The sequence below is a fragment of the Sciurus carolinensis genome, chromosome 16, assembly GCF_902686445.1.
Source record: "Sciurus carolinensis chromosome 16, mSciCar1.2, whole genome shotgun sequence".
In the NCBI taxonomy this organism is placed as follows: Eukaryota; Metazoa; Chordata; class Mammalia; order Rodentia; family Sciuridae; genus Sciurus; species Sciurus carolinensis.
In genome coordinates, this window is record NC_062228.1 from 56,294,404 (window position 1) to 56,322,231 (window position 27,828).

Genomic DNA, 27,828 nt, shown 5'->3' on the forward strand with positions numbered 1-27,828 from the left:
GATGCTGCAGAGATCCTGTGCATCCTGGCCCTCACCATATCAACACTGGGAGACACTCTCATCAAAGGTCAACGGACCCTCAGGTGTCCAGTTCATCCAGATGACCATCGATCCTGCCTCAAGGTGTAGACTTGCCCCCCCCCTCCCCAGACCTTTTCCCCAGGGTCCAGCTTGTTGATTCTCCAGGACCAGGACATCTGACCTTATAGCCACTTTCTCTACTTGCTTCCAACTATGCCAGGGTCCCAGATATCAGTGTCAAGGACCTGAAGTCCAAGCCCTGAATCTCTACTCCCCCCAGACACCTGGCAACGTGACCCATTCCCTTACAGTGGTAGTGTGTGAGGGGGTTTCCCCAATGCCTGGAAGATTCAGCCTTCCAGCACTATTAGTTGGCCGCTCTGGATCTGGCGCTGGGAGGCCTCCGCCTCCAGGGACTCTGATGTGCATCCCTAAGTCACTTCAGAGAGGCCCACATTTCTCAGTCCTCACCCCAGGGAGATCCTAGGCAGCAGAGCCTGCTGCTCCAGACCCCAGCTCCGGACTGAGCCCAGGTGCGGTCTGCCCCTACCCTGGTACCTGATGGGGGCGGAGCCGAGGATTACTCAGCCTCCAGAATGAGGCAATGACATCATCCTGCGGGGGGGGGGGGTTGACTAATGGCCGCGCTGGGGGGGGCGGGGAAGTTTACCCGGTAACAGCGGCTGTCGCTCAGCCCCGCCCCCCGGAAGGACTGGAAGGGGGAGGTATTGCACACACACAACATACACAAACACACACACACAAGCCAAACCAGCATCTCTCCCCTAGCATCCCACGCTGCACCCAGCTTCCCCTGGCAAGGGCAGAGAGGGGAGGGGGGCGTTTGTGTGACTGTGACTCTGTGACTGGAGAGTTTTCTGTAGATCTTGGTCAGTGTGCTGAGTGTCAGGGAGTTGGTATATTAGGGTGGTGGTTGTGTCAGTGTGCTGTTGTCTGTCACTTCATTGTGTGGATGATGATGTGTGACATTTGTCACAGTGCTACATGTGTATGAAACTGCTGTGACAAAGCAACTGTGTGTCAGTGTGCTGTTGTGTGATGTTCTGATTGCCATATGAGCCTGATCGTGTAACAAGTGTGTTGTTCTGTGCATTGTGTTGGTGTGTGTCAGTATGATTGTGTGTGTGACACTGGGGTTATATATGTGTCACAGCAACAATGTGGGGTAGTGAGATTTGGTGAATGTGTTGGGTCACCATACTGTTGTGTTAATGTGGTTGTATGTATCTGTGTAATGCTGTGAGTCGATGTGGTTGTGTTTGTGTCACTATGATTGTGTCCGTGCAATGCCTTGTATCAGTGGGACTGTGTGTATATGTTGTGACAGTGTGCCTCCATTGCTAAGCGTACCTGGGATTGTGTGTGTGCCAATGGAATTGTGCTGTTGTGTGAAATGGGACTGTGTGTGTCTGACATTCTGATTGTATCTGAAATATGTGTGCAACTTTGTGTCACTGAATATATGTGCATCTATATTCAGTTATGAGTCAATGCAATTGTGTGTCTCCCAGTGTGTTTGACATGTGTGTTCGTGGGAATGTGTTCATGTGTGTGTGACATTGTGTCTCACTGATGTGATTGTGTGTCACTATGGCAGTGTGTTTATCAGTTGGGTGTGAGATTGTAAGGGCTTCAGTGTGATTGTGTATATCAGTGATGTGTGTGTCAGAGTGACTTGGTATATTGGAAGACTGCTGTATGTCATTGAGATCGCATGTGCCTAGGCAAGGCTGTGTGTCACTGTGATTGTGGGTCTGGGTGGTGCTCTGTGTTCTGGGACCGTGTCTGTCACAGATTTTGTGTGTTGGTGTGATGCTGTGTGGCTGCGTTCCCGGGGCCGTCTGTGTTTGTCACAGTGTGTGTCACTGTGATTGAGTGTGTGAGGACGGGCGATACCGAGTGTCCCTGGGACCGTGTCTGTGTGTGCGCGCCACAGCGATTGTGTGTCAGCGTGCTTCGCTGGTGTCGGGGGAAGGTGCGCGTGTCTCCAGGCCTCCTGCCCGAGAACAGCGGCGCTGCTCTCTGATTGGCTGCGGCCTCGCCAGTGAGCAGCGCCCGAATCCTGCGGTAACTTGGTAACTTGGTAACTGGCCCGCGCCACCGCCGCCGGGGGGTGGGGTGGGCGGGGCTCGGCCCGCCCCGCCCCGCCCCGAACCCCGCAGGGCGGGTCCCTGCGGGCGACCCCGGTCCCAGCCCCTCCCCGCCCGTCTCCCCGCCTCGTCCTCCATATCCCTGTCCCCCACTTTGACTCCATCTTCCCTCACCTCGGAGTCACTCCCCTGCTTCCCGCATCCCTGCCACTTGCTGGGTCTCTGTTTGTTTCCCCGCATCTCTCTATCTCTCCGTCGGTCTCTTTGTCTCTGTCCCACCTCCCATCACTGTCTCTCGAGTTCTTAACAGGGCTGTCTCTGCTTATCCCTGTCCCTGTCTCTCTGTCCCCACTCTCGGTCTCCTCCTGTCCCTGTCTCTAACTCTGCCTCTCCACTAACTTTTCTGGGCTTCTCTTCTTGAAGGTTTCTGCCTCAGTCTCCTAGTCTTGGTGCCCCTTCCCCTCTGTCTCTCCCTGCCCCCCCTTTCTCGCCCTCTCTCCCTCCTTCCATCCTCTCTAACTGTACATCCCACATGCCCAGAATTCACTTTTCATTCTGCGGAGACAGCCAGGGGACCATTTGTTTCTTCGTCCCTCCCGGCAGGGCCAGGCTTCAGGCAGCAGGCCCCATGCAGGGCAGACTTCTGGAGGGACTTCCCGCCCTGGTTCAACACTGGAGCTTTATCTCTCGGGCCAGGCGGAGGCAGGGCGGCCCCGTGGCTTCCGGAGGCGCCCGGGCGGGATGAGCTCACTGCGAGTTGGCTAGGATTTCATCAGCTTCCTCTGCTGGAGTTGCCCCCGCTCCTCTCCCGGCTCAGTCCGCGCGGGAGAAGTCCGCTGGGCACCTGCTGCCCCCGAGCGGCGAAAGGTGGAAGCGCAGACGCTTCTCAAAAAGGCGCTCCTTGGTTCCTGATGATTTGGCCAAGTTAAGGAATCCACAAATGGGGACCCGTTCAATCTTCCCCAAGAGATGGACTTTGCGTGTATGCGATGCTGGGGATCGAACCCGGACCTCGACAGTGCTAAACACTGTGATCTGCCACTGGGCTGCGCCCCCAACGCAGAAATAGGCTATTTTAAATTCCATTTAAAATTGGGAATTTGAGGTCAGAGAAGCTGCTCGCCTAAGGTCACCCAGCTGGGGAACCGAGCCTCCTGGGTCAACATGGGAGAAGAAGAGGATCCTTGTACTCTACAAGATGTCTGTGGCCATTTATTATTTTTCTTTGTTCTTTTGGTACTAGGAACTGAACCCAGGGGTGCTTTACCACTGGGTTACATCTCCAGCCTTTTTTGTTTTTTACTTTGAGTTAGGGTCTGGCGAGATTGCTGAGGTTGGCCTGGAACTCCCGATCATCCTGTCTCAGCCTCATTCTGTCGCTGGGATTACAGGCTGCGTGCACTCAGCCCAGCTGGTCATTTATTCTTATATTCATTCCTTCAGTTTTTACAACCTCTTCTGTGCCACCTGCTTCCTGGGAGGACACTCTGGGGAAGATACACAATGAGGTGAAGAACATAAATACGAAACAAAGTGAGTCTTCAAGTAGAAAAAGAAAGCAGGGTAGGGCAATGGGGAGTGTTGGGGGAGTGGGGTTGGGGATATTTGAATAAAGTTCTAACAGAAGTGAAAACAGAGTGCCCCCCAGTGTAAAGAACAGGTGCAAAGGCCCTGGGGCCACAGTGGGCGTGTTCAGGGAGTGAAGACCTGCTGTGAGGCTGGCAGGAAGTCAGTGGGGAGAGGTGTGGGTAGTCAGGCCAGAGAGAGGCCTCTGAATGAGGGGAACCTAGGGGAGACCTGAGCCCAGGGACTGGAGCTGATATCATTCCAACACACGCCCTCTGGCGGCCACGTTGGGAACAGCCTGAGAGCAGGAGCCCGGCAAGGAAGGCTGGGGACATGCTGGAGGTGTGGGGGACCAGGAAGTTGTGGGGTCAGATTTGGGACTTTTTTGGGAGGCGGAGGGAAGAAGAGGCATTTCAAGGATCTCATCTTTCCCTCCCAGCAGCTGGAAAGATGAAGATGTTTGGGAGACTCACCTACCTGAGTGCCAGGCTCTGGGCCAATTCAGTGATTTATATACATGATTTCATGAAATCCTTATGGTCAATCCTGAGAGTCAGGAGGTGGAGGTGGGACGCGCAGCAGGAGTGTGGATTTGTTTAGAATAGGTACGGCAGCAGGGTTCGAACCCAGGGCCTCGTGCATGCTGGGCAAGTGCTCTACTGCTGAGCCCACCTACTTTCCTTTTGAGAAAGGTCTCGAATTTGTGTTCCCCTGCCTCAGCTTCCTGAGTCGATGAGATCACAGGAGTGCACCACCATGCCTGGCATAGATTTGTTTTAAAAGTAGAGTCTGCGTGATTTGCTCAGCAGCTATTTGTGGACTAGGCGGAAGATAGATAACAGCAATACTTGCAGATACGTTTAGTGTGTATCTGGCACTGTTCTCAGCTCTTTATCTCATTTAATCCTCACAACATGCTTTTATTAGGGCGGTTTCACAATGGGGAAACTGAGGCACAGAAAGGATGAGTACCTTGTCCGGTCACGGTGCTACCAACAACTGTAACACTTTATTATAGAAGCAGTGTAGTGGACTCTGGGAGTCATCTAGATCCATGTGGTTCCATTTTCACATGGTGGGTGGCCTTGGGCAGCTAGCTCACTTGGCATCTCTGGGTGTTGGTTTCCTGCCCCTGCCCTTTGGAACCCAGTACATAACCACTGAGCCACACCCCAGCTGTTTTTATTTATTTATTTATTTATTTATTTATTTATTTATTTATTTTAATTTTGAGACAGGGTCTTACTCAGTTCTTGGGACCTCACCAAATTGCTGAGGCTGGCTTTGAACTTGCCATCCTCCTGCCTCAGCCTCCCGAGCTGCTGGGATTACAGGTGTGCACCACTGCGGCCTGGCCAGGTTCCTGTTCTGTTAGAGGGGATTAGAGGGACTGGGGGTGTGGCTCAGTGGTAGAGCATGTAAGGAGCATGTGTGAGTACCTGGGTTCCATCCCCAGCACCGCAAAATAGTAAAATAAATAAATGGGAATTCTTTGATTACTTGATGAGATAATGCCTGTGAGCCCAGGGTATAGAGGGTACTCATTAAATGAAAAAGCAAAGATTTTCTTTAAAGGATTAAGACACAGCAGTAATCAAACCATGCCGGCCCTCCGTCTCCCCTCCAGGTAAGCCCTAAGGTGTTCTCTGTGGTCTCCACCTTCTTTCACTGTCCCCTGGCCAGGCCAGCATCACGAGTTTCCTCCAACTGGGACGTCCCCATATTGACCTGGCTTTTACTAGCTCTCTGCCCAAATGTCACCTCCTTCAGAGAGGTCTTCCTGGACCTCTATGTCCCCTCACCCTCCTTATCTTGTCCCTCAGAGTTCCTATTACATGTTTGCTTAGATATTACGTTGTCTGTCTCCTTCAGATAAAGTGAGTTCCAGGGCAGCAGGGACATGTTTCCAGCACAGGGAGACATTCTACTTTTCGGCATCCGGTGGGGTGTCCTGGTTCCAACAGTGTTATTGACTCAGTTCCATGTGGGGCATCGCAATCTGCAGGGGAGTGCGCGCACCGCCCCCTGGTGGCCAGCGGGAAAATGTCTACGCTTGCTTGCCAGGTCTTCATGTGCCTGTTTATAACTAGGTACTAAAGATAGAGCTTAACTCCGTTCCATGTATAAACACAAAGCACTTTTATGATGATGATTATTATTTGCCGTACTGGGAATTGGACCCAGGGACTTGTCTCCTGGGGACGGGACTCTGGGCAAGTGTTCTGTAATTGATCTACATGCCCAGCCTTCTTTATCTATCTGGTACTGGGGATTGACCCCAGAGGCACTTTACCACTGAGCTACATCCTCAGACCTTTTTGTTTTTATTCTGAGACAGGGTCCTGCTAAGTTGCTGGCAGTCTAAATTGCTGAGGCTTGCCTCGGATTTGTGATCCATCTGCTTCAGCCTCCTAAGTTGCTGGGATTCCAGGCATGCGCCACCACGCCTGGTTCAAGGATCCTTTTTATAAGGATTGGGGTCCACCCTCATGGCCTCATTCTAATTTAATCACCTCTGTAAAGACCCTGTCTCCATATAAAGTCCACATTTTGAGGTTCTGGGGTTGGACTTCAATATAGGAACCTCTGAATGTGACCTCATTTGGAGGAAGGGTCTTGGCAGATGTAATGAAGGTAAGGATCTCAAGATGAGATCATGCTGGATTAGAACTGCCCAGAATCCAATGACTGGTGTTTTCATAAAAACAGAAAGAGACACAAAGGAGAAGACCAGGCGAAGGCAGGCAGAGGCGAGGGGATGCTTGCCTAAGCCAAGGAATGCCAAGCATTGCCAAAAGTCAGAGAGAGGCATGCAAGTTTCCTTCAGAGACTTCCGGAGGAACTGCCCTGTGGACACCTGGATTTCAGACATCTGGTCTCCAAAACAGTTAAGAGAATAAATTTCTTCTGTTTTAAAATACCAGTCTGTGGCCATTTTTACAGAAGCTAGTAGTAAAAGTTAGCAGAATCCCTCGGTTGCCTCAATGCCACAAGCATGGGGACCTCGATGAGCCTGATTTCCTATATGTAAAATGGGCATGGATACCCTTTTAGGACAATGAGGCAAGCAGAAGAAAACATCCTTTAGCCAGTGAGTCAGCAGACGCTCGTGGCTTACTGCCTGCAGGTGACGAGCCAGCATGTTTGGAAAAAGGAATTTCAGGTATTAAGAACTGTAATGGAGCCAGGTGCCGAGGCACATGCCTGCAATCCCGGCAACCAGGAGGCTGAGGCAAGAGGATCGCAAGTTCAAAGCCAGTGTCAGCAACTCAGTGAGGCCCTAAGCAACCTGAGACTCTGTCTCAAAATAAAAAATAAAAAGGGTTGGGGATGTGGCTCAGTGGTAAAGCACCTCTGGGTTCAATTCCCAGTACCAAAAAAAAAAAAAAAAAAAAAAAGGATTAGTTACCATCAGGTTATTCAGATTCCTTGTAAATGTTAAAGCAGAAAATGGAACAAATTATGGCCCAACTATAGGATGGAGTATCACAGCAGTTTAAAGGTTATTAACCATGTGTTGAAGGTATAGAATTCCAGTTCCGTGTACATATACTTGTCCCTTATTATCCGTAGGGTATTGATTCTAGGACACCGAGAATACCAAAATCTGTATAATCAAGTCTCTTAAATAAAACAGCATATAACCTAAGGACACCTTCCCATATACTTATTTTCCCCTCCCAACTTGGGTACTGGGGATCTAACCCATTGGTGCTTAACCACTGAGCCACATCCCCACCCCCAACCCTTTTTCTTTTCCTGCCTCAGTCTCTCAGGGCTGGAATTACAGTCATACCACCAGACCCAGCTTATTGTCTGGCGGGGGTGGGTTCTGGAGATTTAACCCAGAGGCATTTCACCACTGAGCTACATCCCCAGCCCTGATTTTAATTTTGAGACAAGGTCTTGCTAAGTTTCTTAGGGCCTTGCTATATTGCTGAGGCTGGCGTTGAACTTGCTATTGTCCTGACTCAGCCTCCTGGGTCATTGGAATTACAGGTGTGCATCACCATTCCTTGCCCTTTATATACTTTTGGTCATCTCTAGTTAACTTATAATGCAATGCAAATGCTAAGTAGTTGCTATTCTGCATTGTCTAGGAAGTAATTTTTAAAAAGTCTGTGCATGTTCAGAACAATTTAAGAAAATGTTTCCTGTGGTTGGTTGTATTCACAGATGTGAAACCTGCAGCTACAAAGAGCTGATTGCATTTACTTTTTATTATATGAAAGGGAAAGAAATAATGATAAAGATACACTCATTCATTCAACATGTTCTTTCTTCCTTTCTTATTTTTTTTTGTGATGCTGGGGATGGAACCCAGGGCCTCTCACTTGCCAGGGAAGTGCTCTGCCACCGAGCCACATCCCCAGCCAGTTTCGTGTTTTTTTCCAATGGCAGGTTTCACAGAAGAAACGTGAGGAATTGACATTTGATTAAGGAGCTGAGCAAGTGATGTAGTGAATTTGTGGTAGGTATTTGGGCAATTATAAGAGGATTAAAGTGCATGTGTACAGAAGGTTTCCGGAGCTTGTTAATAGTAGCCATATAAAGGGCAAAGGATTAGCATGTACTTCCACTTTCCGTGTTTCAAATCACAAAATAAAATTACTGGCACCTCAGGGAATCTGGTCTGCCTACCTATAACTGTCATCAGCTCCTGCAAAGGCATACCAGAGCACTTACCACTACTCGTCTTAAGTCGTTTATTGTGTCTCAATTTTGGTTTATGCAAGTAATCCCTCTTTGACTATCTTCCTCTCTTTGAAATGCACCAACTTCACTCACCACAGAAAGAGCCTTTGCGCAGGCTGCGTCCTCTGCGTGGGCAGCCAGCTTCTTTCTGCCTCAGGTCTGCTCTCCTGCCCTCTTATAAGACACCCACTGTTGCTGTGAAATTCACATTTACTCAGGAGGGCCTTGTTGTTCACCTGGACTTCCTGTCCACAGTTCCCCCAGCAGTTTAGCACTCACTGCTGATTTAGAGAGCGAATGAATCATTCTATTGCTTACAACTCTTTTTTGTACTAGAGATTGAACCCAGGAGCGCTTAATACCCAGCCCTCTTTATTTCTCATTTTGAGAGAGGGTCTCGCTAAGTTGCTGAAGTTGGCCTTAACTTGTGATCCTTCTGCTTCAGTCTCCCGAGTCGCTGGGATGGCTGGCATGGGTCACCACGCCGGGCTATCGATTACAACTTTTAAGCCTCTGCAACTAACTCTACAGTTTCACTCGCGGGGGTGGGATCGGCCAAATCCAGTTAGCCTTCCGGGAGTCCCTTGCCTAGTGTCTGTCATCTACTTATTGCAATCGGGAACCAGAGGGTGCAGGCGGAAACAGTCTGGGCAGACGAGGTGAGGCCAGAGAACGAGGTTGGCGTTTCCTTTTCTTGGAAAGAGCTAATCCAGAGAGAAGGAACCAGCTTCCCAAACCCCCCTGGAGACCACAGCCACTTGCTCCCACCTCCATCCGCGGGGGCGCGGCCTCTTTAAGGTTCCCGGAAACGGGCCAATAGTACCGGAAGTGACCCTCTTTATTTCCCCTCTTCACGTGGTGCGGGCGGGAAGTGACGAGCGGGACCCGGGAGCTGCGGACGCGGAGGCCGACCGAGCCCGAGTCGCGGACGCCGCGGGGTCTCCGGGACAGGTGACCGGGGGGGAGGGGGCCGGGAGCGCGCCCGGAGAGGGCGGGGCCTGGAGCCCCACGTGAGGGGAGCGAGAGCACGCGCGGGCGGGGTGGCGAGCACTCGGCGGGGGCGGGGTCAGAGTACTCTGCGGGGGGCGGGGACTGGACGCCCACATGGGGAGTCAGAGGGGCGCTGGCGGGGCGGGACGTTGCCGTGTGGGCAGGGCCAGGGCCGGGGCGGGCCAGGTTACGGGCGGACCCCGAGCGAGGGTGGGCAGCTGGCGACGAACCCAAAGAGTTGTGCCGGGCTGGGGGGCGGAGCCAAGTGTTGCTCGGAGCGCTAGGGGGCGGGACCGGGACGCGGACCGTAAATGCTGGGGGCGGGGCCAAGAAGTTTTCCCTGATCCCCAGTGGATCCTGATCGTTGGCCGGGAAGTCAGGGGCGGACCCAGAGGTTGACGCCAAGGCCAGGGCGAGGTCGTAATGTGGAGGGCGCCCGGGGGCGGGGCGGAGAATGCTTGGGGTGGGAATCAGAAAGTTTTGCCTGAGCCAGGGGCGCGGCCAGAGCACTGGCGGGGGAAGCCCGGAGCGGAGCCAGAACCTTGGTTGGGGAAGCCGGGGGCGGGGCCAGACGTGACGCGCCTGGCGGGGGCGGGAGTCAGCGGGCGGGGCCAGAAGGTTGACCCGGCAGGGCGGTAGGCGGAGCCAGAGCGTTGACTGGGGAAACGGGGCAGGGCCGAAAAAATAACGCGAGAGGGCGAGGGCGGGTTCTTGCTGTCGCCTGTGGAGCCGGAGGGCGGGGCCAGGGAGTTGGCTGGGAAGTCGATGCTGGGCCAGATTAAGGACGCGAGAATGTGGGCCCGGCCAAAAGTCTGGCGGGAAAGGCGGAGCCTGAAAGTTTCGTCCTATCCTGGGGCAGAGCAAGAGGGACGTCAGGGCCTGCACCGGGGCGTTCCCAGCCAGGTGGAGGCTGGAACTTTTCCCTGCAAAGCCGCGGGTGGGCGTGGGAACTTCTTCCTGTCTGGAGCGAGCGTTCACTGGGGAGGTCAAGCCCAATCCGGGAAGTCTGCCCAGTGGGCTCCTGGGCCAGTTTTCAGAATACCTTTAGGTTAGATGTAAGACGACCATAGGTTTTTTCAGGGTGCGGGGGCGGGCTAGGACTTTCCACAGGAGGTATGGGGTTATGTTCTCTTGAGAGTTGAAGTTGGAACTGCGTAGGGTTTAGCATGTTTCTGAAGCTTACCTGGCGAAGTTAGAGCGTTCACCAAAATGTGAGTGGCACCAGAATGGGCACAGGGAAGTGGGTGTAGAAATCTCTTGTGCAGGTTGGAGAAGGGATGTAGCTAAAGCTCTCTTGAGTTTTGTCTGGGCCAAAACTCCCACTATAGGTTGTGGAAGCTGGGCTGGAATCTTCAGTTTGGAAGGAAACAACAGGACTGAGCCAGAACTTCCTAAGGTGGGTCTGATTAAAAAGTTTACATGGAAAATCCGTGGGTCCCAAACCGAAGGAGCATGGTTTTTATTTTTCCAGGCGAGGGGTGCAGCTAGCCCTTGAACTAATGGAAGTGAAGTCTGGAATTCTTTTGGGGTGTGGGTATTTCTTTGTGTTCATGCTGTTGGGGAGCCCCCAATATGGGAAAGAATGAAGTAGATTGGGGGTGCCTTTCGTCTTAGTCATGCTGTTTCCTCTGTGCTCAGGAACCCTACTGCTGCTTCCAGATTCTGTGGTGGTTGCTGGGACCCTGGCCACAGCTGGTGAAATGGTGAGACTAGAAGTGGGTACTCTAGATTATGAGCTCTGGGAAAGGGGCTAGGGAGGATGGGTTCCAGGGGCAGACTCTCAGACCTTGGACTGAATTTTCAGGCGCTGGGGTACCTAGAGGGTTTCCTTTCCACCCCTCAACTGCCTCCCTGTCTCAGGCAGCCACACTGGATTTGAAATCAAAGGAGGAGAAGGATGCTGAGCTGGACAAGAGGATCGAGGCTCTTCGGAGGAAGAATGAGGCCCTTATCCGGCGCTACCAGGTGCCCTAGCCCTGCCCTGGGAGATCCCATCCCCTCTCCTCCCCGCAGTGAGTTTTTCTCACCTCTCCCTTCCTTAAAACTTTTTCATGGCTCCCCATCACTCTCAGGATGAAAGCCAAAGCCTTAGCTAAGCATTCCTTCCCTCATTGCTGTCATTCATTCATTCATTTGCAAATGCTCACTGAGGCCTTCACAGTTCCAAGCTTTATGTTGAGTGGTGTTGGCGATTACAGCCTGTACACTGAGACAGCATCAGGTCTGTCCTTTCAGGGCCTACAGTTCAGTCAGGGAGAAAGCCCTGTCCTCAGTTGGTGAGGATCCAGGCTGGGCAAGATGAGGAGGGAACTTAGTTTCATGGGAGTCTAGGGGATGCTCCTGATTCAGCCTGGGGGACGTTAGGGAGGGCTTCCCTCAAGGGTGATTAGACATTAACCAGTTTAAAAGGAGAAGAGCTTGTGTTTCAGGCACAGGGAACAGTTTGGGCAAATATTTGTACTTGAGAGAGCTTGGAACTTAAATTTGGAGAATCAGTTGAGGCAGTATTGACCTAGAGAGGTCTAGAGGGGCCAGGTCATGTAGGGCCCTAAATACCACCAAACTGAGAATTTGGACTTTCTTCTAAGGGCACTGGGGAGCCATAGAAGGCCTTGAGCAGGAGTGGGACCTTAACTTTTTAGACTTCTCTGGCTGCTGTGTGTTAGTGGATGGGAAGAGGTGAAACTGAAGCCAGAGATCAAGGAGAAAGCGGGGGCGGGGACCCTAGTGGTAGAGGAGGTGCCTAGCTTAGGACTGGGCTGTTGAGGGTCTCAGTAACTGAGGGCAGTAGGGGGTGGGTGGGAGAAAGAGGAAGGATCCAGAACAAGGCCCAAGAGTAAGCCGTGGGACTTTCTTTGAGGTGGGGCCTGGGAGGAGCAGCGGACTTCATTTAATCATTCTTCATGTGTTCGTTTGTTAAAAAAGACCCAGTTTTGTCATGTGTCAGCAGTGCTCTAGACTCAGGATATGCATCTGTGAATAGACAGACAGACATCCCTGTTCTCTAGTGAAGAAGGGATAAGAAGAGGAAGAATGGCGCGGGAGCTGATTTCTGCAGGGGGTCAGGGGTTGCCTTTCTGAGAGGGGACTTTTGAGTTGCGACTGAGGAGTTGCTGGAGTGAGGGATCTCTGGGAAAGTTCCTGGCAGTGGGGGCAGCTGGTGCAAAGACCGTGAGGCAGTTCTGAACCTGGTATATTCTAGAAACAGAATGTTAGGGCAAAGAGTGAAGGAGAGAGATAAGGCCAGGGAGCGTGGGAGGGTAGACACTGGGGCCTGTAGACTGAGGAAGCCTCTGTCCGCTGCTCAGAGGTGGGCATCATGGGAGGTTCTAGCTGGGGAACATGATGGGTCTGAGAGAGATGACCAGCTTTCTTGGCTCGAGTTTTGGAGGGAGGGGCTGGGACTAGATGGATGTTGGAGGAACTAAAGAGGCTATGGGAGTGCAGCCAGCAGACAGGGCCTCTGACACTCTTCTGCCCTGGATGTTTGTGCCCAGGAGATTGAAGAAGATCGCAAAAAAGCCGAACTCGAGGGTGTAGCAGTAACAGCCCCACGGAAGGGCCGCTCAGTGGAGAAGGAGAATGTGGCGGTTGAGGTGGTGAGCTTGTCACCAATGTGGGCGGACTCCTGAGGATGGCCGGGAGAGGGTTGGGGACCGGGACCCAGGATCCCCCCAGCTGCTCCAGACCTGTGGGTTGCTTTGCTCCTGTTGCCCTCTCTGTGCCTGGTGTGTCCCAGTCTCCCTGCCCAGTGACTATACTTTTCTTTTCCTTTTCCAGGAGAAGAGCATGGGTCCCTCACGGAGAGCTACTGGGACCCCTCGGCCCCCAGGGGTCAGCAGGGGTGGGCGGCCACCCCCACAGCAGGGAGGCCGGGCCGGCATGGGCCGGGCATCCCGCAACTGGGAGGACAGTCCTGGGGAGCCGCCTCGAGGAGGAACTGGGGGCCGTGGCCGAAGGGGCCGGGGCCGGGGGTCTCCTCATCTCTCAGGAGCCGGAGACACCTCCACCTCCGACCGCAAATCCAAGGTAGGAGCTAGGTGGGGCGGGAAACTTTCACTGTCCTTGTCTTGTTTTCTATGTTATCTTGTTTCTTTTCGGTTCTTCGCTCAGGGCTGTTTGCTGTTCTCCGTTTTCCACCTCTCAGCCCTGCCACCTGGGTGCTCTGCAGGGCCCTCGATCCTCCGTTCTTTCTGTCTCCTTGCTCTGAGCATGCTTGTTTTCTCTCCCCATTTCTTTTTCGTTGTTCTGGCACTGTCTGGTGGCTGCTCTTCTCTGGTGGCTGATGTGTCCAGGCTGTGTTGTGTTTTCTGTGTCTGTTCTGGTGGCGGGATGTGTGCAGGGGGAGGCGTGATCTTCTCTAACTGCTCTGCTTCCCTGGGACACAAGTGGGCTGGTGGGAGTTGTCTAGTTTAGTGGCTCACAACTCGCCTGCACTTGGGTACAGCCTGGTTCTATTAGTTACTTGTCCTTGGGCAGCTCACTTCCTTCTGTGAGCGTCTGGTTCTCTCTCATAGGAATGATGTTTCGATTTAAAGGTTATTAGTAGTTGCTGGGTGCAGTGGTACATGCCTGTAATCCCAGCAGCTTGGAGGCTGAGGCGGGAGGATCATGTTCAAAGTCAGCCTCAGTAACTTAGTGAGCTGTTCTAGCACTTTTTATCACATCCTGTAATACTTACCTTCTTGGCCACATGGAGCTGCAAAGTAGACTGGGAAAAGAAAAGGTCATCTCCAGCTGTTTGCCTTTGTGCTTATCTAAAATTTTGTTACTGTGGAAGAAGAACTGGGGGGTCACCAGTTACTGCTGTCATGACCATGATTATTACTTTGGCAACTAGGGGGTGCAGGGATCCCCATGGCCCTGACACTGAGCTGCCAGCTTCAGTGATTTGCTGGACAGACTTACAAGGCTCAGTAGATAATTGGACTCACAGCTCAGATTTATTGCTGTTTTGAAAGGACACAAAAGCAAGGGGAGGAGGTGCATGGACGAGGTCTGGAGGCAGCCACATTCCCTGTGAAGTCAGGGTGCATTGAACTGTGACAGTGTGTGTCTACCAGGGATGCTCAGGAGATGCTTGGTACCCTGGTCTTTGGGAGACTGGGGCCCCCTGCACATTGTATCTCCCAGAATTCCAGACTCGCGGGAGGGTGGGCCAGGGCGTGCAGCATCTCCCATGGTATTGGCTGAGTCTGGACCCAGTGAGCTGCCCTCATTGCTTAACGCTGAGAGTGATTCCCAGATGCCAGCCAGGTGCTCCTGCCCTCAGCCTGTGCCTGGAGAGTGGCCAGGGTGTTGTGCCATACTTTTCTGCGCAGCTGAGGCAGTTGTTCCAGATGCTGGTGTCTTGTCTTTGTACACCAGGAGTGGGAGGAGCGGCGGAGACAGAACATTGAGAAAATGAATGAGGAGATGGAGAAGATCGCGGAGTACGAGCGCAATCAGCGGGTCAGTACCACAGGCTCCCAGGCGGGCAGAGCCCCCGAGCCTGGGAGCCAGCCAACCCTGCCTCTGGTCCTAGGAAGGGGTGCTGGAGCCCAACCCAGTGCGGAACTTTCTGGATGACCCCCGGCGACGCAGTGGGCCCCTGGAGGAGCCAGAACGGGACCGCCGGGAGGGCAGCCGTCGGCATGGGCGCAACTGGGGCGGCCCTGACTTTGAGCGGGTGCGCTGTGGCTTAGAGCACGAGCGGCAGGTGGGTGCAGGTAGCCGGGTCCTTGCAGTGCTGTCTCTGGACTGAGTACAGTGTGCACCGTGACTCTGCTGGGATCAGTGCATTTTGAAGGATTTGTGTCATGCTTTATTTATTTATTTGTTTATTTTTAATTTTTGTTTTTTGGTACTGGGGACTGAACCTAGGGGCACTTAACCACTGAGCCACATTCCCGGCCCTATTTTGTATTTTATTTAGAGACAGGGTCTTGCTCAGTTTCTTGGGGCCTTATTGAGGCTGGCTTTGAACTTGAGATCCTCCTGCATCAGCCTCCCAAGGTGCTGGGATTACAGGTGTGTGCCACTGTACCTGGCTTTTTTTTTTTTTTTTTTTTTTTAATACTGAGAATTGAACCCAGGGCACTTTACCACTGAGCCACATCCCCAGCTCTTTGTGTGTTTTTATTTATTTACTCATTTATTTATTTATGTACGTACTGGGGATCAAACCCAGGGCCTTGTGCTTGCAAGGCAAGCACCCTACCAGCTGAGCTATCTCCCCAGCCCCGTGTTTTAAATTTTGAAACAGGGTCTTACTAAGTTGCTTAGGACCTTGCTAATTTGGAACTTGTGACCCTCCTGCCTCGGCCTCCCCAGCTCTTGGGATTATAGGCCTGCACTATTGTATCTGGCATGTCTTACTTCTTGTTAGGGAAAGTCTCCTCTTATTTTTTTTTATTATTATTAATATTTTTTAGTTGTAGATGGCCATACCTTTATTTTATTTACTTATTATTATTTTTTATGTGGTGCTGAGCATCAAACCCAGTGCCTCACACATGCTAGGCAAGTGCTCTAACACTGAACTATGACCCCAACCCCTTTTTTTAATACATTTTTTTTTAGTTGTTGATGGACTTTTGTTTTTTATTTAATTATATGTGGTACTGAGAATTGAGCCCAGTGCTTCACACCTGCTAGGCAAGTACTCTGCCACCGAGCCACAACCCAGCCCATCCTTCCCTTAGGCTTGATAATGTGGCCATTTATAAGGCTCTGTTGATGTGGCAGGTGCTCAGTGAAGGGTGGGGATATGACCAGAGAGTCAGTTCCTTGTACTTGACGTTCACCTCTGCATTATTGGTGGTTCTGCCAGTCCCGCACTGCGCAGGTTATCGAGCTAGGTTATAGAGTTTCATGTGTGTTTTGGGGTTTCCTCTTGTTACTAACAGTGTTGTTTATGGGGCCTACTGGGTGGAAGCACCGTTCTATTTTACTTTTGTTTATTTTCATGATGCTGGGGATGGAATCTAGTGCCTCACACAGGCCAGGCAAGTGTACCCCTGAGCCCCTCTCCCAGCCCCCAGGCACCATTTTAAGTGCTGGGGTGAGTTCTGAGGCTAGACGCAGGCCCTGGTAGGTTTCCAACAGGGAAGCAGCAAGGGGACAAGCTAAACAGGCCAGGCAGTGTCAAAGAGCCCCACAAGATCACAGTGGGGGATGCTGTTTAAAGAGAAGATGGGGAGAGCCTATTTGAGGTCACCTGAACTTGCCTGTTGTGCTGCTGCTTTGTCCCCTTGAACCTGTGGCCCCACCTCTGAGTTTAGTGGGGAGGGGAAAAGGTGAGGAGTAGGCGCTGACTGCCTGTGGCCACAGCAGGGCCGCCGGGCTGGCCCAGGCTGTGCTGGTGACATGACACTGTCCATGACGGGCCGGGAACGGTCAGAGTACCTGCGCTGGAAACAAGAGAGGGAGAAGATTGACCAGGAGCGACTGCAGCGACACCGCAAGCCCACGGGCCAGTGGCGGCGGGAGTGGGATGCTGAGAAGACGGATGGCATGTGAGTCTCTGCCCTGGCTGGCTGCCCTGGGCTGCTGTCCACCTCGACCCTGACCTCTCCCTCCTTTGCTTCTGTTTTCTTGCCCTGGGTGTTAGCGTGAATGTATAGTTGTCAAATCTCCGTGGCATATGACAGGCTTCCTTTTTCTCGTGTTTGCGGACCATCAGGCGTAGCTGATGCAGGCTGGATGATAGCCTGTGGGTGCCCTGGGGCTTAGCTCCTAATCAGGTGTAGCTCAGGGGTGCTGAGACAAACTCCTCTTTTTCTTTAAGTGAAAACCAACAATAAAGGTGGCCAGGTGTGGTGGCACACACCTGTAATTTCAATTATTCAGAAAGCTGAGGCAGGAGGAGCCTGAGTCAGAGACCAACCTGTGCAACTTAATGAGACCCTGTCTCAAAACAAAAAATAAAAAGGGCGGGGAGTGTAGCTTAGTGGTAGAATGCTAGTCTAGTACACGTGAGGCCTAGGTTCCATCCGCAGAACCACACGCACACACAGGAGACATAGATAAATGGAAACTTCTGATATAGTCCATAAAGTAAAGGATAGGATGTGGGATAAAACCTGAAGTTGCTGATCTTTAAAGAGTGCCATTTGTCAGGTCTTCAAGAACTTTATGCTTGGTTCTAGAAGGAAGTTGGTCCTCATTACGGTGACATAGTGATGCTCTTCCTGTAAGACTGAACATACCCCATGTGTGTGTGTTCTGGGGTGCGGGCAGAGGGCAGCAGCTGCCTAGAGAGACAAATGTCCTGACATTGGCAATCAGACCAACAGGTGAGCAGAGACACATCCTCTTTCTGTTGGCAGGCGGGAAAGCAAACTCTGCCCTTCCAGTGGGTGTTCAGCAGTGACTACATTGCTTACGGTGTGGATGTAAATTTTCTTTCTTTTTTTTTTTTTTTTAATGGTTCTGGGGCCTGGAGAATGTTAGGCAAGCACTTTAAACTGAACTGCATCCCTGACCATACAGATGTAAATTCCGCCAACAGGGATGGGATCTTGCAGCTTCCCTCTGTCTGTTCCACTGACTGTCCCCCAGCAGCAGGAATCCCTGCATCAGGTCTGACTCTGTCCTCTTCCAGGCTCAAGAAACATCCAGCTTAAAGCATCATTGTCATTGTCATGAGGACCAACTTCCAAAGCCAGGCAGAAGGTTCTGGAAAAGCTCTTGAATGGCAGTCTGATCATCTGTCCTTTTCTGCGTTGGAAGTTTTCATTCACCTATAATTTTTTTTTGGTGACTCTGGTTAAAGAAAAAGAGGACTTTTGTCTGTTTTCTTAGTGGTTGGGAACATTATTAATTTTATTGGATCATAAGCCAAACTTTTACAAGTGTGAGAATTATTTGCACAGGTATTCTAGTGTATCTTTGTAAGGAATAGGTAACTGGGCTTTTAGGGGAGACATTTTCAGAGATAAAAAATAATTGTGTTTTGTTTATGTCCCCAAAGCAATCTGCAACAAGTGCAACATGCGTGCATTGATTTCATCATGTGGTTACAAAGTCCTCCTGTGGGTCATGGAAGGTTCTAGGTGACAGGGATACAGCAGTGAACAAAATGTTTCTGCCGCTAGACTTGGAGTCCTGTGGGCAAGATGGGCAGTGGACAAACCTGATTTCAGGTCATGAAGAATAATAAAGTGCAGGGAGGAGACTGTGATTAGGAGTTGTCATTGTAGACTTGGGTAACGTAATGATACGTACTGTAGGTGGGTTCCAGGAAAATCTTGAGTCAAGACCTGAAGGAGACCAGAGAGTGAGCAGTAGGTATAGAGGCCTGAGGCAGGGGCCAGGTGTGAAAGGAGAACTGCTTCGTTGTCCAGGGGAGAGAGTGACAGGAAGTGGGGTCAGGCAGGGGAGCTGGGGATCATGTATTTTGCAAGGGTCTATTGAGACCTGTGCATACTTTTATTTCGGGGCCAAAGTCTGATTTTTTTCCTTTCTGTAGTTAACAACAGGATGTCAAATTTTGCCTCATGCACCTCCTGATCCTGACCTCTTGCTGGTGCCCCTTTCTGTTGCCCCTCTGTCCTCTGCCCTTTTTTCCGACCCTGACCACCAGCACTCCCTCTGTTCTCCTCCTGCTTCTTGCTTCCTTGTTCCTGCTCACCCCTGCTCTCTTTCCCAGGTTCAAGGATGGCCCAACCCCTGCTCACGAACTGTCCCACCGCTATGGTGAGTGGTCTTGGACGGACTGAGGAGACGGCTGGCCCAAGTGTTGGGTGGGACGTGGTTTGCCAAGTCTCCCCCTTCCTTGACTCCTCGGGTTCTGGTTCTGATGCAGATGAACAGGCCTGGGCCCGGCCTCCCAAACCCCCCACTTTTGGGGAGTTTCTGTCACAGCGTAAAGCTGAGGTCAGCAGCCGCAGAAGGAGAAAGAGCAGCCGGCCCCAGGCCAAGGCAGTGCCCCGGGCCTACAGGTGAGGACACCCCTTCCCCAGCGTGTTCACATCTCTGGTGGTACCGCGGTTCCTTCTTTTCTCTGACTTGGATGGGGCTGTCTGTCTTGACCTCATCTGTCTCTGAGGTGCCTGGTTTGAGGACTTGGGGTCTGGATCTTAGCTTCACCATCCATCCATCCCCTCCTCTCCTTGCAGACATCTCTGCTGCCACCTGGCCCCCCTTCATCTCTTCTGTTCCATGATGGTTGGGGACACACATCTACCATTCCAGTGCTCTCTGGACAGTTCTGCTCTGGGGAGGAGTGGGAGGTTGGAAGCCCCTTCCTCAATGTCCACCCGAGGCCTCACCCCTTTCCTTCTAGTGACCATGATGACCGCTGGGAGACAAAAGAGGAGGCAGTGTCCCCAGCCCCTGAAGCCCCTCAGCCCACATCCCAGGAGGAGACACCCATGCAGGTAAGGCAGGAAAGGAGGTGTGGGGGCTGGGGGCCGCATCCTTTCCCTGACCTGCCATGTTCCCTACAGCCTCCGGAGCCACCTGCTCCTGCTCACCGGCCTCCTGAGGATGACGGGGAGGAGGAGGAGGAGGAGGATGAAGAATGGGAGGATGTGAGTGAGGATGTGACTGAGGACGAGGAGGAGGAGGACGAGGAGGAGGAGATTGAGGAGGACAAGGGTACTGAGGAGCAGGAGGAAGATCCAGCCCCTGACCGCCAACCCCAAGAGGCCGAGCCCTCTGGGAGTGCCCCCAGTGAGCAGGTGGACACAGCGCCTTCCAGAGCTGAGGATCCACTTCCCCAGGCCCCTGCCACGCCTTCCAGCCCCTTCTCGCCACCTGGTGGCCACCAGCCTGTGTCAGATTGGGGTGAGGAAATGGAGCAGAATTCTCCCGGGACCACCCACCCGGTTGGTGCCCCCTCTCCGGGTGAGGCCTGGCCTTTTGGGAATGCATGAAGCTGGCTACCTGTGTGTGTGCTCAGGAGTGTGTCAGCCCTGGGATCCGTGTGCCCCACAGTGCTGGCTGCTGGGGAGGGCAGTCTGTGTCCCTTCTGTGCTGTTATACCCCTGTCTCTAGAGTGCCCACCCCCAGAGCTTGTCCCTGGTCAGAGCCCCCTCCTCAATAAAGAATTCACATCCTCAAATGACATTCCCCTAAGTGTGTCCTTGAGGCCCCTCTAACTCCCCTTGGGCCTCTTCTCTCTTATGGGAGATGTTTGGAGGGGAGGGGGCTTGACTGGGCCTCCCCTTCCCCAGGAGGTGACCAGCCAGCCCCTGCCTCCCTGGAGAGTGGGTGCAGCCTCCCAGGAGCCCAGAAAGCTGAAGAGGAGGGGTCTGAGGCACCACCAGGTGGGGGTGTGCATGGAGCAAGGGGAAGGGGGAGGGACCAGGCCACCTCTCTCCCTGGCTGTTAGGCTGGGGTGGACCTGTGCCTAGCAGTGGGACTTGGGTGTGAGGTCAGAATGCCCAGTGGCTATGGTGGGCCTGAACCCAGGGTAAGGCTAAGGGGTGGACTTCAGGGCTGGGTGTAAGAACTGCATGGAAGGTGTGGAGGAGGGGCAGCCAGGAGGGGTTTCATTTGTAAGAATTTAAGAGTAGAGGTCAACCCCAGGAAATAGGAAAGCAGTGGGAAAGTAATGGGGTGGGTTTGTCCTCTAGGGGAAACTAAGGGCAGGATTAGAAATTTAAACTTGGCCCTGAATGTCAAAATAAGAGATGAGGGGCTGGGAGCGTAGCTCAGTGGTTCTGGGCTTGTTTCACTTGCAGAAAGTAAAAACGAGGGTGGGCAGAGTATAGGATTTAGCTGTGGATGGGATTGTGGATTTTGGGGGTGCAACCCAGGGGTGGAGATTAGAAATGTGAACCCAATTCGATTTTGGCTCCTGCGGAATGGGAGCAAGAGGCTGAATCCCTTTTCTCCATCATTTGGTAGGAGCCATTTTGAACCGGTGATAGCGGCCCCTTGCCTATGGAGTTGGATTAGGATTTGGGCCACAGCCAAGGAGGGACTGGTTAGAATGTCCGATGGTGGGGGTGGAAGGGGAGGGCTGGTCCCCTAGGGCTTGCCTGATGGAGATGGTTAGGGATAGGGCTGGGGCTGGGGCTGTCTTTGGTCACGTGTTGTCCGGATCACCATGATCTCATATACTAGCATTTCCCTCATTGTAGAAACGGTTATGTTGAGGGTATATGCTGCTTCGTGGGTGCACTGAAGATTAAGACTTCCCTGGCCCCATAAACCGCTTAGTGCTCGGCGGGGTGCAGCCAGGCTGGATTGGGATGAGGGGCAGGGCCAGATGGGGGAGGGTGGCCCGAAACTGGGGGAGGCAGGGAGTCTTGCTTCCCTCTGCTGACAGCCCCTTCTCTCCCCAGAGGTGGGCCCCGAAGGCCAGGAGACGGCGGAGATCACCGACTTCCAGAGGGTGCGTTTCTGCAAGGTGGTAGCGGCCGCTCCGCCCCCAGGGGCCGCCCGCTGACCGCATCCGCTGGACCCGGGCATCGGTCCTCTGCACTAACCTCCCACCGCCTCGCTCCTCTGCTTCCGCCACACTCCTGCCAGGAGAGGGTTAAATGTAAGGGGAGGGGAGGAGCGAGGGTCACTGTATGGGGCGGGGCCAGGGCAGTAGTGTAAATTGGTGAGGATTCAGTCCAGGCCCTATCAATGGGGGACGTACTGGGATGGCCGAGATGCCTCCGAATTAGCGCCCTAAGGAGGCATTGCGGGGTAGGTGCCAGTCTCCTGGCCGAATTTCCCGTCTCCAGGCGCCTACATCTGGGGCATGGCAAATCGCCTGTGACTCCTCCGCAGGACTTGAATTAATCGGGCACCGGCCCGCCTCTTTATTAAACGCAGTGCTTCCGCTAACCTTTGAACTGTATTTCTGGCCGGGACAGGCTGGGTTGCTGTGCTTGGCGGGCTTTTCTCTGGCGGAAGAGGCGGGATAAAGGGGTCTTCCTTTTTTCACCCCCCTGATTCGTCTTCCCTCCCCCCCTCCCGCAGGCCTCCCTGAATTCCTGAAGATGCTGCTGGGAGGGGACTGAAGCTTCCCCGCCTTGATGGGGAGGGGGCGGCAGGAGGGGTTTTATCTGGATCACCAGGCTGTGTTCCCTTTCCTCCGAGCCCACCCGACCCCACGGCTGTAGGGCGAGAGAGGAATTGAGGGTGGTGGCGGAGTTGCTGGGGGAAAGGGAGTGATCAGGGTGAGGGTGAAGTTGGAACCTCGGGCATGAGGTTAGAATCTCAGAACACCTGAAAGAGCAGTAGGTGGCAGGTGTTTTAAGGGGCCCGGTTGGGATGACTGGGCGGGGCCCGAATCTGGGAGGAGTTAGAGTGGGTGGGGCCAGCGCCTGGGCGGGGCTATGCCTGAGCTAGCGGGTCCAGATCGGGAGGGGGCGGGGCCGCCGGAGGGGGCGTGGTTGGGGCGAAGAGTGCAGTGTTGGAAGCCGACTAGCGAGGCCGGAGGGCAGGCGGGCCGGGCTCGAATGTTGGGATAGATCGGTTCGTAGGCAGGGGAGTGGGACCTGAGGGCAGAGGCGCGGAGAGGCAGCACTAGAGTACGAGGCGAGGCTTCAGCCTGGAAGGCGGGCGGGGGGCGCGTAGGAGTCTGAAGCCTCCGAGGAGACGGGGACGGTGGAGCTGCGGTCTCGGGGAGCAGCGGGCTTAGGACGGGCTGGTTTGACGGCGGCTGGCGGGAGGCAGACGCGGCGGCGCGCCTCGGGGCGGTGGAGGCCCGCCCACGCTGGGGCGGGCGGTGGAGGACGCGGGGCGGCGCGGGGGCGGGGCCTTGCGGACCGCGGTGCTGGGCGGGTGGGCCGCGGCGATGCGGGGCACGAGCTGCGTGGGTGGCGGCGGCGAGAGCCCTGGCAGCGCGGGGCTGAGCGAGGGCCCGCGGGGCCGCTGGCTGCGCCTGGCCCCCGTCTGCGCCTACTTTCTCTGCGTCTCGCTGGCCGCGGTGCTGCTCGCCGTGTACTACGGCCTCATCTGGGTCCCCACGCGGCCCCCCGCGGGCCCCGCCGGCCCGCCGCCCAGCGCGCCGTCCCCTCCCTGTGCCTCTCGCTCCGGCGCGCCGCCTGTCCCGGTGCCCGCCGCCGCCTCGGTGTCCTGCCTCCTGGGCGCCCCGGGCGGGCCGCGACCCCAGCACGAACTGCCGCGGAGCCGCCGCCGTCGCCACAACGACCACAACCGCCGCCTGACTCCGGAAGAGACGCCCGAGGCCACGGGGGGGCGAGGGCCCGGGTAACCGACCCTTCCACCCGACCCGATCGTCAGCCCTCGAGAGCCCGGTGCTCCCCGCCGAGCATGCATGCCGTCCCCGGATGGTCCCGGGCTCAGTGACATCGCCCAGCCTTCGGAGCCGTCATCCTGAAGAATGAGGGCAGCGGGCGCTGACTCGGGGCCTCGCCCTGGGCGGCTCTTCCGCGGTCAGACCTGTCCACCATCTGGCAGATTCCCACCGACCTCTGCCTCTTGACCCAGCCCCCATGGGATTCTGAGCACGGCGCCCACCGCCCACCCCGCTACTCTCCCCGAATCTTCGCACCCGACTGCAATAAACTCCAGCCCTAGCTGCCTCGTGCTGTGTCTGTGGTGTTTGCAAAGAAGCCTCCTTTTCCAAGTCTGAGGAGAACTCTCGGGGGGTTTGGCCTTTGTCTTTTGCCATGGGTGGATTTTGTGGGCTTTCCCCCTTCTCCAGGGGACCCTTTTGCTTTTTTCATCACCTTTATGTAATTTTTAGGTTAGGGTGGGGAGAAGAGGCCTATCAGTACCGGGCCACTGAAGGTCAGACAGCATAAAGGACTTACCAGTTTTTGATGTGCTTGAAACAGAGAACAAGTGCCTTTTTGAAGAAAAAAATTTTAAAAAGAGGGTATCTGCTCCTACAGCACGGGAGACCAGCTCTGGGGTTCTGAGAAATGCTGTTGTTTTAATCACAACGTTAGGAAGAGAGATTAAATCACCCTGACGAGGATGCAGCTAGGATGGAATGATGCTTGCTGCCTTCCTGGTTTTAGAAATGAGGGTGGACGGGTGACTGTGGGAATTTTTTGCCTCTCTGGAAGCCATGAAGCAAATTAGCAAAGTGCTGTGCTGCTTCTAAAGGTGAGTACAGCCTCTGACCTGGAATGCTGCTGGTAAGCCATGGCCAAGAAACAGATCGAGCTTCTGGCGAAGGAGTCAGATTGTTGAGTACATTTTCCTTTCAGAGAATTGAGACCTGGCCCTGGGCAGGGCCTGGGATCCTGCATGCAGGAAGTGGTTTTTCTGTCTTGGCCCCCCCCCACCACCACCACCAAAACTGGAGACTATCCCAGGAGAGTGAGGCTGAGCCTCTTCTTGCAGATGGCCAGTCCCTGGATGTGGAGGAGGAGTGTCAGTTACTCTGCTTGCTCCAGCATTCCCCAGTGGGTGACAGGGTCAGAAGCAGAATGCAGGAAGCCAGCACTCTATAGCCAGCCCAGATGGTGGCTAGGGGCACGAACTTGGGGCTGAATTACCCAGATTCAAATCCCAGGTCTTCCTCTCATCGTCTATGCGACTTTGGGCAGGTTACTTGACCTCTCTGTTCCCGTAAAATGAAGAGGACAGCATTTAACCAAGCTCCTGTGAGAATTCAATAAGCAAGTGACCTAAGACCTTCACAGCAAAGCCATGTGTTCTCTCTCTCCATCTCCTCTGTCCTTCAGGGATATAAGAACCACAGCTTGGATCCCATGGGCTATCAAGTTAGTCTGAGGCCCTGGACACCAGCAAGTAGTGAGTTCAGGGGAGGGACTGCTCTTTCTAGTTTCTAACTCTCCCGGCCCTGGTAATCGCCAGTCTCCTCTGCATCTCTACTGTCTCCTCACCCGCTTTCTGTGTGTCCATATGGTCTCTGTCTCTTCCACTCTCAGCTCCTCTCTGTTGCTCCCCCCACCCCCATCTCAGCCTCCAAACCCTCCTCTGGCTCCTTCCCTTTTGTTTTCTCTTCCTCTACTGCTTCTCAATCTCTTTCAGTCTCTCGGTCCCTCAATCTTTCATTTTGCAAAAAAAAAATAAAAATAAAAATTAACATCTACGGTGTGTAAGGACTTACTTTAAATGCTGGGAGCATAGCACTGAACTGGCAAAACTTGCTACTGTCATTAGAACTGGCATATTAAGGGGAAAGCCGACAGTATCATCAATAACTTCCATATGTGTTATGTCAGGTAGCCACAAGCAGGGAGGAGAAAAATGAAGCAGGGTGAAGGTGACTGGGGAGATGGGAGAACTGGTTACTGGGCATACGACAGGCAGATCTCCAGGGAAAGAGTGCTCCAAGCCAAGCAAGTGCAAAGGCCCTGTGGCTGGAGGGGCTTGGCTTGTTTACAAACAGCAACACACAAGTGGGGCTGGAGCAAGAGTGAGTGAGAGGGAGAGAGGTGACAGGCATGATGTGGGTGATTGTTCAGGGCCTCATGGGCCACAGCGTGGTCTCTGGTTTTTACTTTGAATGAGGCAGGAGCTGCCAGAGGCTCCTGAGCTGAGGAGGGTCTCTGCTGACTTACATGTTAGCCTCTGGCTGCCACAGAAGCTGGGAGCCCAGCAAAGAGGGTGTTGACCGGAGAAGAGAAGTGGTTAGTTAAAACCTCTCTCTGCAGTGGTAAAATACAAAGTTACTATTTTAAAGTACACAGTTCAGTGGTGTTAAATACATTCACATGGCTGTGCAACCATTTCCACCACGCTCTCCCACACCAAAAGCCCTGGTCCTGGCTCCCTGGCCTCCATCACTCTGAATCCGTCTCGCATCCTTGGAATCATGTGCTGTGCCATCTTCGGCGTCCTCCTCCCTCAGGAAGCACCTCCTTCACTTGAGAACCGCCCTGCGGCACTGGATGTCGGCTTACCCTGGCTCTCCATGGCTGAGTGGCCTGCCACTGTCAGGACCAGGTTGTGGATCTGCTCATTAGCTGAACTTTGGGGTTGCTTCTTCCTTCTGGCCATTGTGAGTCATGCTGCTGGGAGCGCCCACCTGTTTTTAATCCTTACGATGTACCTAGGAGTGGATCGCTGCATCCTGTGGTAATCTGTTTAACCTATGGAGGAACCCTTAAGGTCTGTATATATTTTGAAGATGCAACCAACTTGGACTGGTTGTGGGATGTGTTGGAGAAGGTCAAGGCTGGGCCTGAGTCTGGGACAGGAGACCGGGGGACCATCAGGGTTAGTGTACAGCTTACCTTCTCTCCTCCAGACCCTTGGTCCTCTTCCTGAGACTCTCCTCTCTCCTTCTTCCAACAAACCTGAGTTGTATTGATTAAAAAGCAGCTCACCCTCTACATTCTCCCCTCACTTCCCGCCTTTCACCTTCCAGGGACCCTCAAAGGGATTAATTCCTGCCCTTCTTGAGTTTTAGGATATCAAAAGGATTCCTAAAACTCTCCTGTAACTTTGCCCCTCTGACTCAGTCTTTCAGGGGATCATAATAGTCAAGTAAGGCCTGTGTCAAGTGTTAGGACAGGGCTTGGGACAGTCTTATCCCTGAGGATGATGATGATCCCCTGTGGAGAGGGGAGCAGAGCTGGGGACATGGGGTGACCACCGCAGCCCCGCCCCTGCCGTCATGGGTTTCGAATTCCATGGAGGAAAGACCTGATGGGGGTGTTCAGTGTGCCGAAGGAGTCTTGAAGGAGCTGTGATTCAGTCCGGGCGATGGGAGCGTCTCCTGGAGGAGGTTCCTTAATTATATTCCACGACTTGTTCCTGAGAGCCAGACAGCTGACCACAACTGCATCCAGTTCTTTCCGTGCACGGGGTTGGCCTCATCTACAGGCTGCTTCTCAAGGCTGAAGGCCAGGTGCCCAGAGTTCAGGCATCTGTGAGCTGCTCATTACCATCCCTGAGACATAAACAGGCCTGACCCCTGCTGGCGAACCCAGGGGCTTTCCTTCCATCTGATTGAATGAACAGGAGTCTCAAGATAACCTTGGAAGCAGCGCCTGTACCTGAGCACTGTCAACGGCTGGTTGGTTAAGGTTTGAGTTCCTGATCCATTCACAAGTGAAGGCGGGATAATTACGAAGTTTTAGACCAATCAGAACCCAGCCCTGCATTTGACCTATGGGCAGCCGAACTGCAAGGGCCAGGCGGCCAGGAGGGGGCGCTCAAGGGCCCCCGCTTTCCTGGATCCTGACACCCTCTCCTCCAACTTGTAAACCCAGGAAGAGATGATTTACCATCAGAGCAGTTGAGGGTTCTGCTAACAGAATCCCGAATCCCTTATCTGCAGTTCCGAATTCCTGAAAGCTCTGACAACTTTAAACATTTTGGGGGAATAATTTTGCCTGTCTCACTTGGTGGCAAATCAACAAATTTGATTTGAACTATTATACTCTTTATTTATCCCATTTAGTGTGAATATGCACACATTTTGCTGCAAAAATATTAACATCTGCTGGAGGTAGGGTGTGGGGCGGCTGCCTCACGCCCCCCGCAGCGTTACATAATCTGTGAATTGCCTTTCTAAAATTGGAGCAATTCTGAGTTCCGAAATCCCTCTGTCCCTCAGGACCTCAGCTAA

General features: G+C 53.5%; 2 protein-coding genes across 10 annotated transcripts; both read left to right on the forward strand.

Moving 5' to 3' along the window:
- The first annotated feature begins 9,717 nt into the window (after window positions 1-9,717).
- Window positions 9,718-22,611, forward strand: Ccdc9 (coiled-coil domain containing 9). Of its 9 annotated transcripts, XR_007105513.1 has the most exons (16): window positions 10,069-10,779; window positions 11,022-11,086; window positions 11,244-11,348; window positions 12,881-12,982; window positions 13,164-13,412; window positions 14,751-14,834; window positions 14,908-15,081; window positions 16,695-16,879; window positions 19,015-19,061; window positions 19,171-19,306; window positions 19,651-19,744; window positions 19,814-20,153; window positions 20,543-20,635; window positions 21,219-21,297; window positions 21,659-21,708; window positions 22,287-22,610. XR_007105513.1 is itself a non-coding variant. In XM_047529478.1 (15 exons), exons 3-15 carry the CDS (start codon window positions 11,084-11,086, stop codon window positions 21,760-21,762), a joined length of 1,716 nt encoding a protein of 571 aa, XP_047385434.1. In that variant the 5' UTR covers window positions 9,718-9,800; window positions 10,712-10,779; window positions 11,022-11,083; the 3' UTR covers window positions 21,763-22,162. The 9 variants fall into 9 exon arrangements, 8 of the variants coding, with proteins under 8 accessions (XP_047385434.1, XP_047385435.1, XP_047385436.1 ...); XM_047529478.1 differs by lacking the exons at window positions 21,219-21,297; window positions 22,287-22,610 and adding an exon at window positions 9,718-9,800 and having other exon boundaries at window positions 10,712-10,779; window positions 21,659-22,162; XM_047529477.1 differs by lacking the exons at window positions 21,219-21,297; window positions 22,287-22,610 and having other exon boundaries at window positions 10,068-10,594; window positions 10,712-10,779; window positions 21,659-22,162.
- Window positions 22,612-22,741: 130 nt separating this feature from the next.
- Inafm1 (InaF motif containing 1) lies at window positions 22,742-25,289 on the forward strand. Its single transcript, XM_047529486.1, has one exon. The coding sequence runs from the start codon at window positions 23,107-23,109 to the stop codon at window positions 23,524-23,526; it is 420 nt and encodes a 139-aa protein (XP_047385442.1). The 5' UTR covers window positions 22,742-23,106; the 3' UTR covers window positions 23,527-25,289.
- Window positions 25,290-27,828: the final 2,539 nt, after the last annotated feature.

Excerpts from the sequence above, each read along its gene's own strand:
- Ccdc9 (XM_047529478.1), top strand. Across the intron at positions 12,983-13,163 it reads AGAATGTGGCGGTTGAGGTG|GAGAAGAGCATGGGTCCCTC; the intron begins GTGAGCTTGTCA and ends TTCCTTTTCCAG. Across the intron at positions 19,307-19,650 it reads GCAGTGCCCCGGGCCTACAG|TGACCATGATGACCGCTGGG; the intron begins GTGAGGACACCC and ends CTTTCCTTCTAG.
- Inafm1 (XM_047529486.1), top strand. The coding sequence starts at position 23,107 with ATGCGGGGCACGAGCTGCGTGGGTGGCGGCGGCGAGAGCCCTGGCAGC.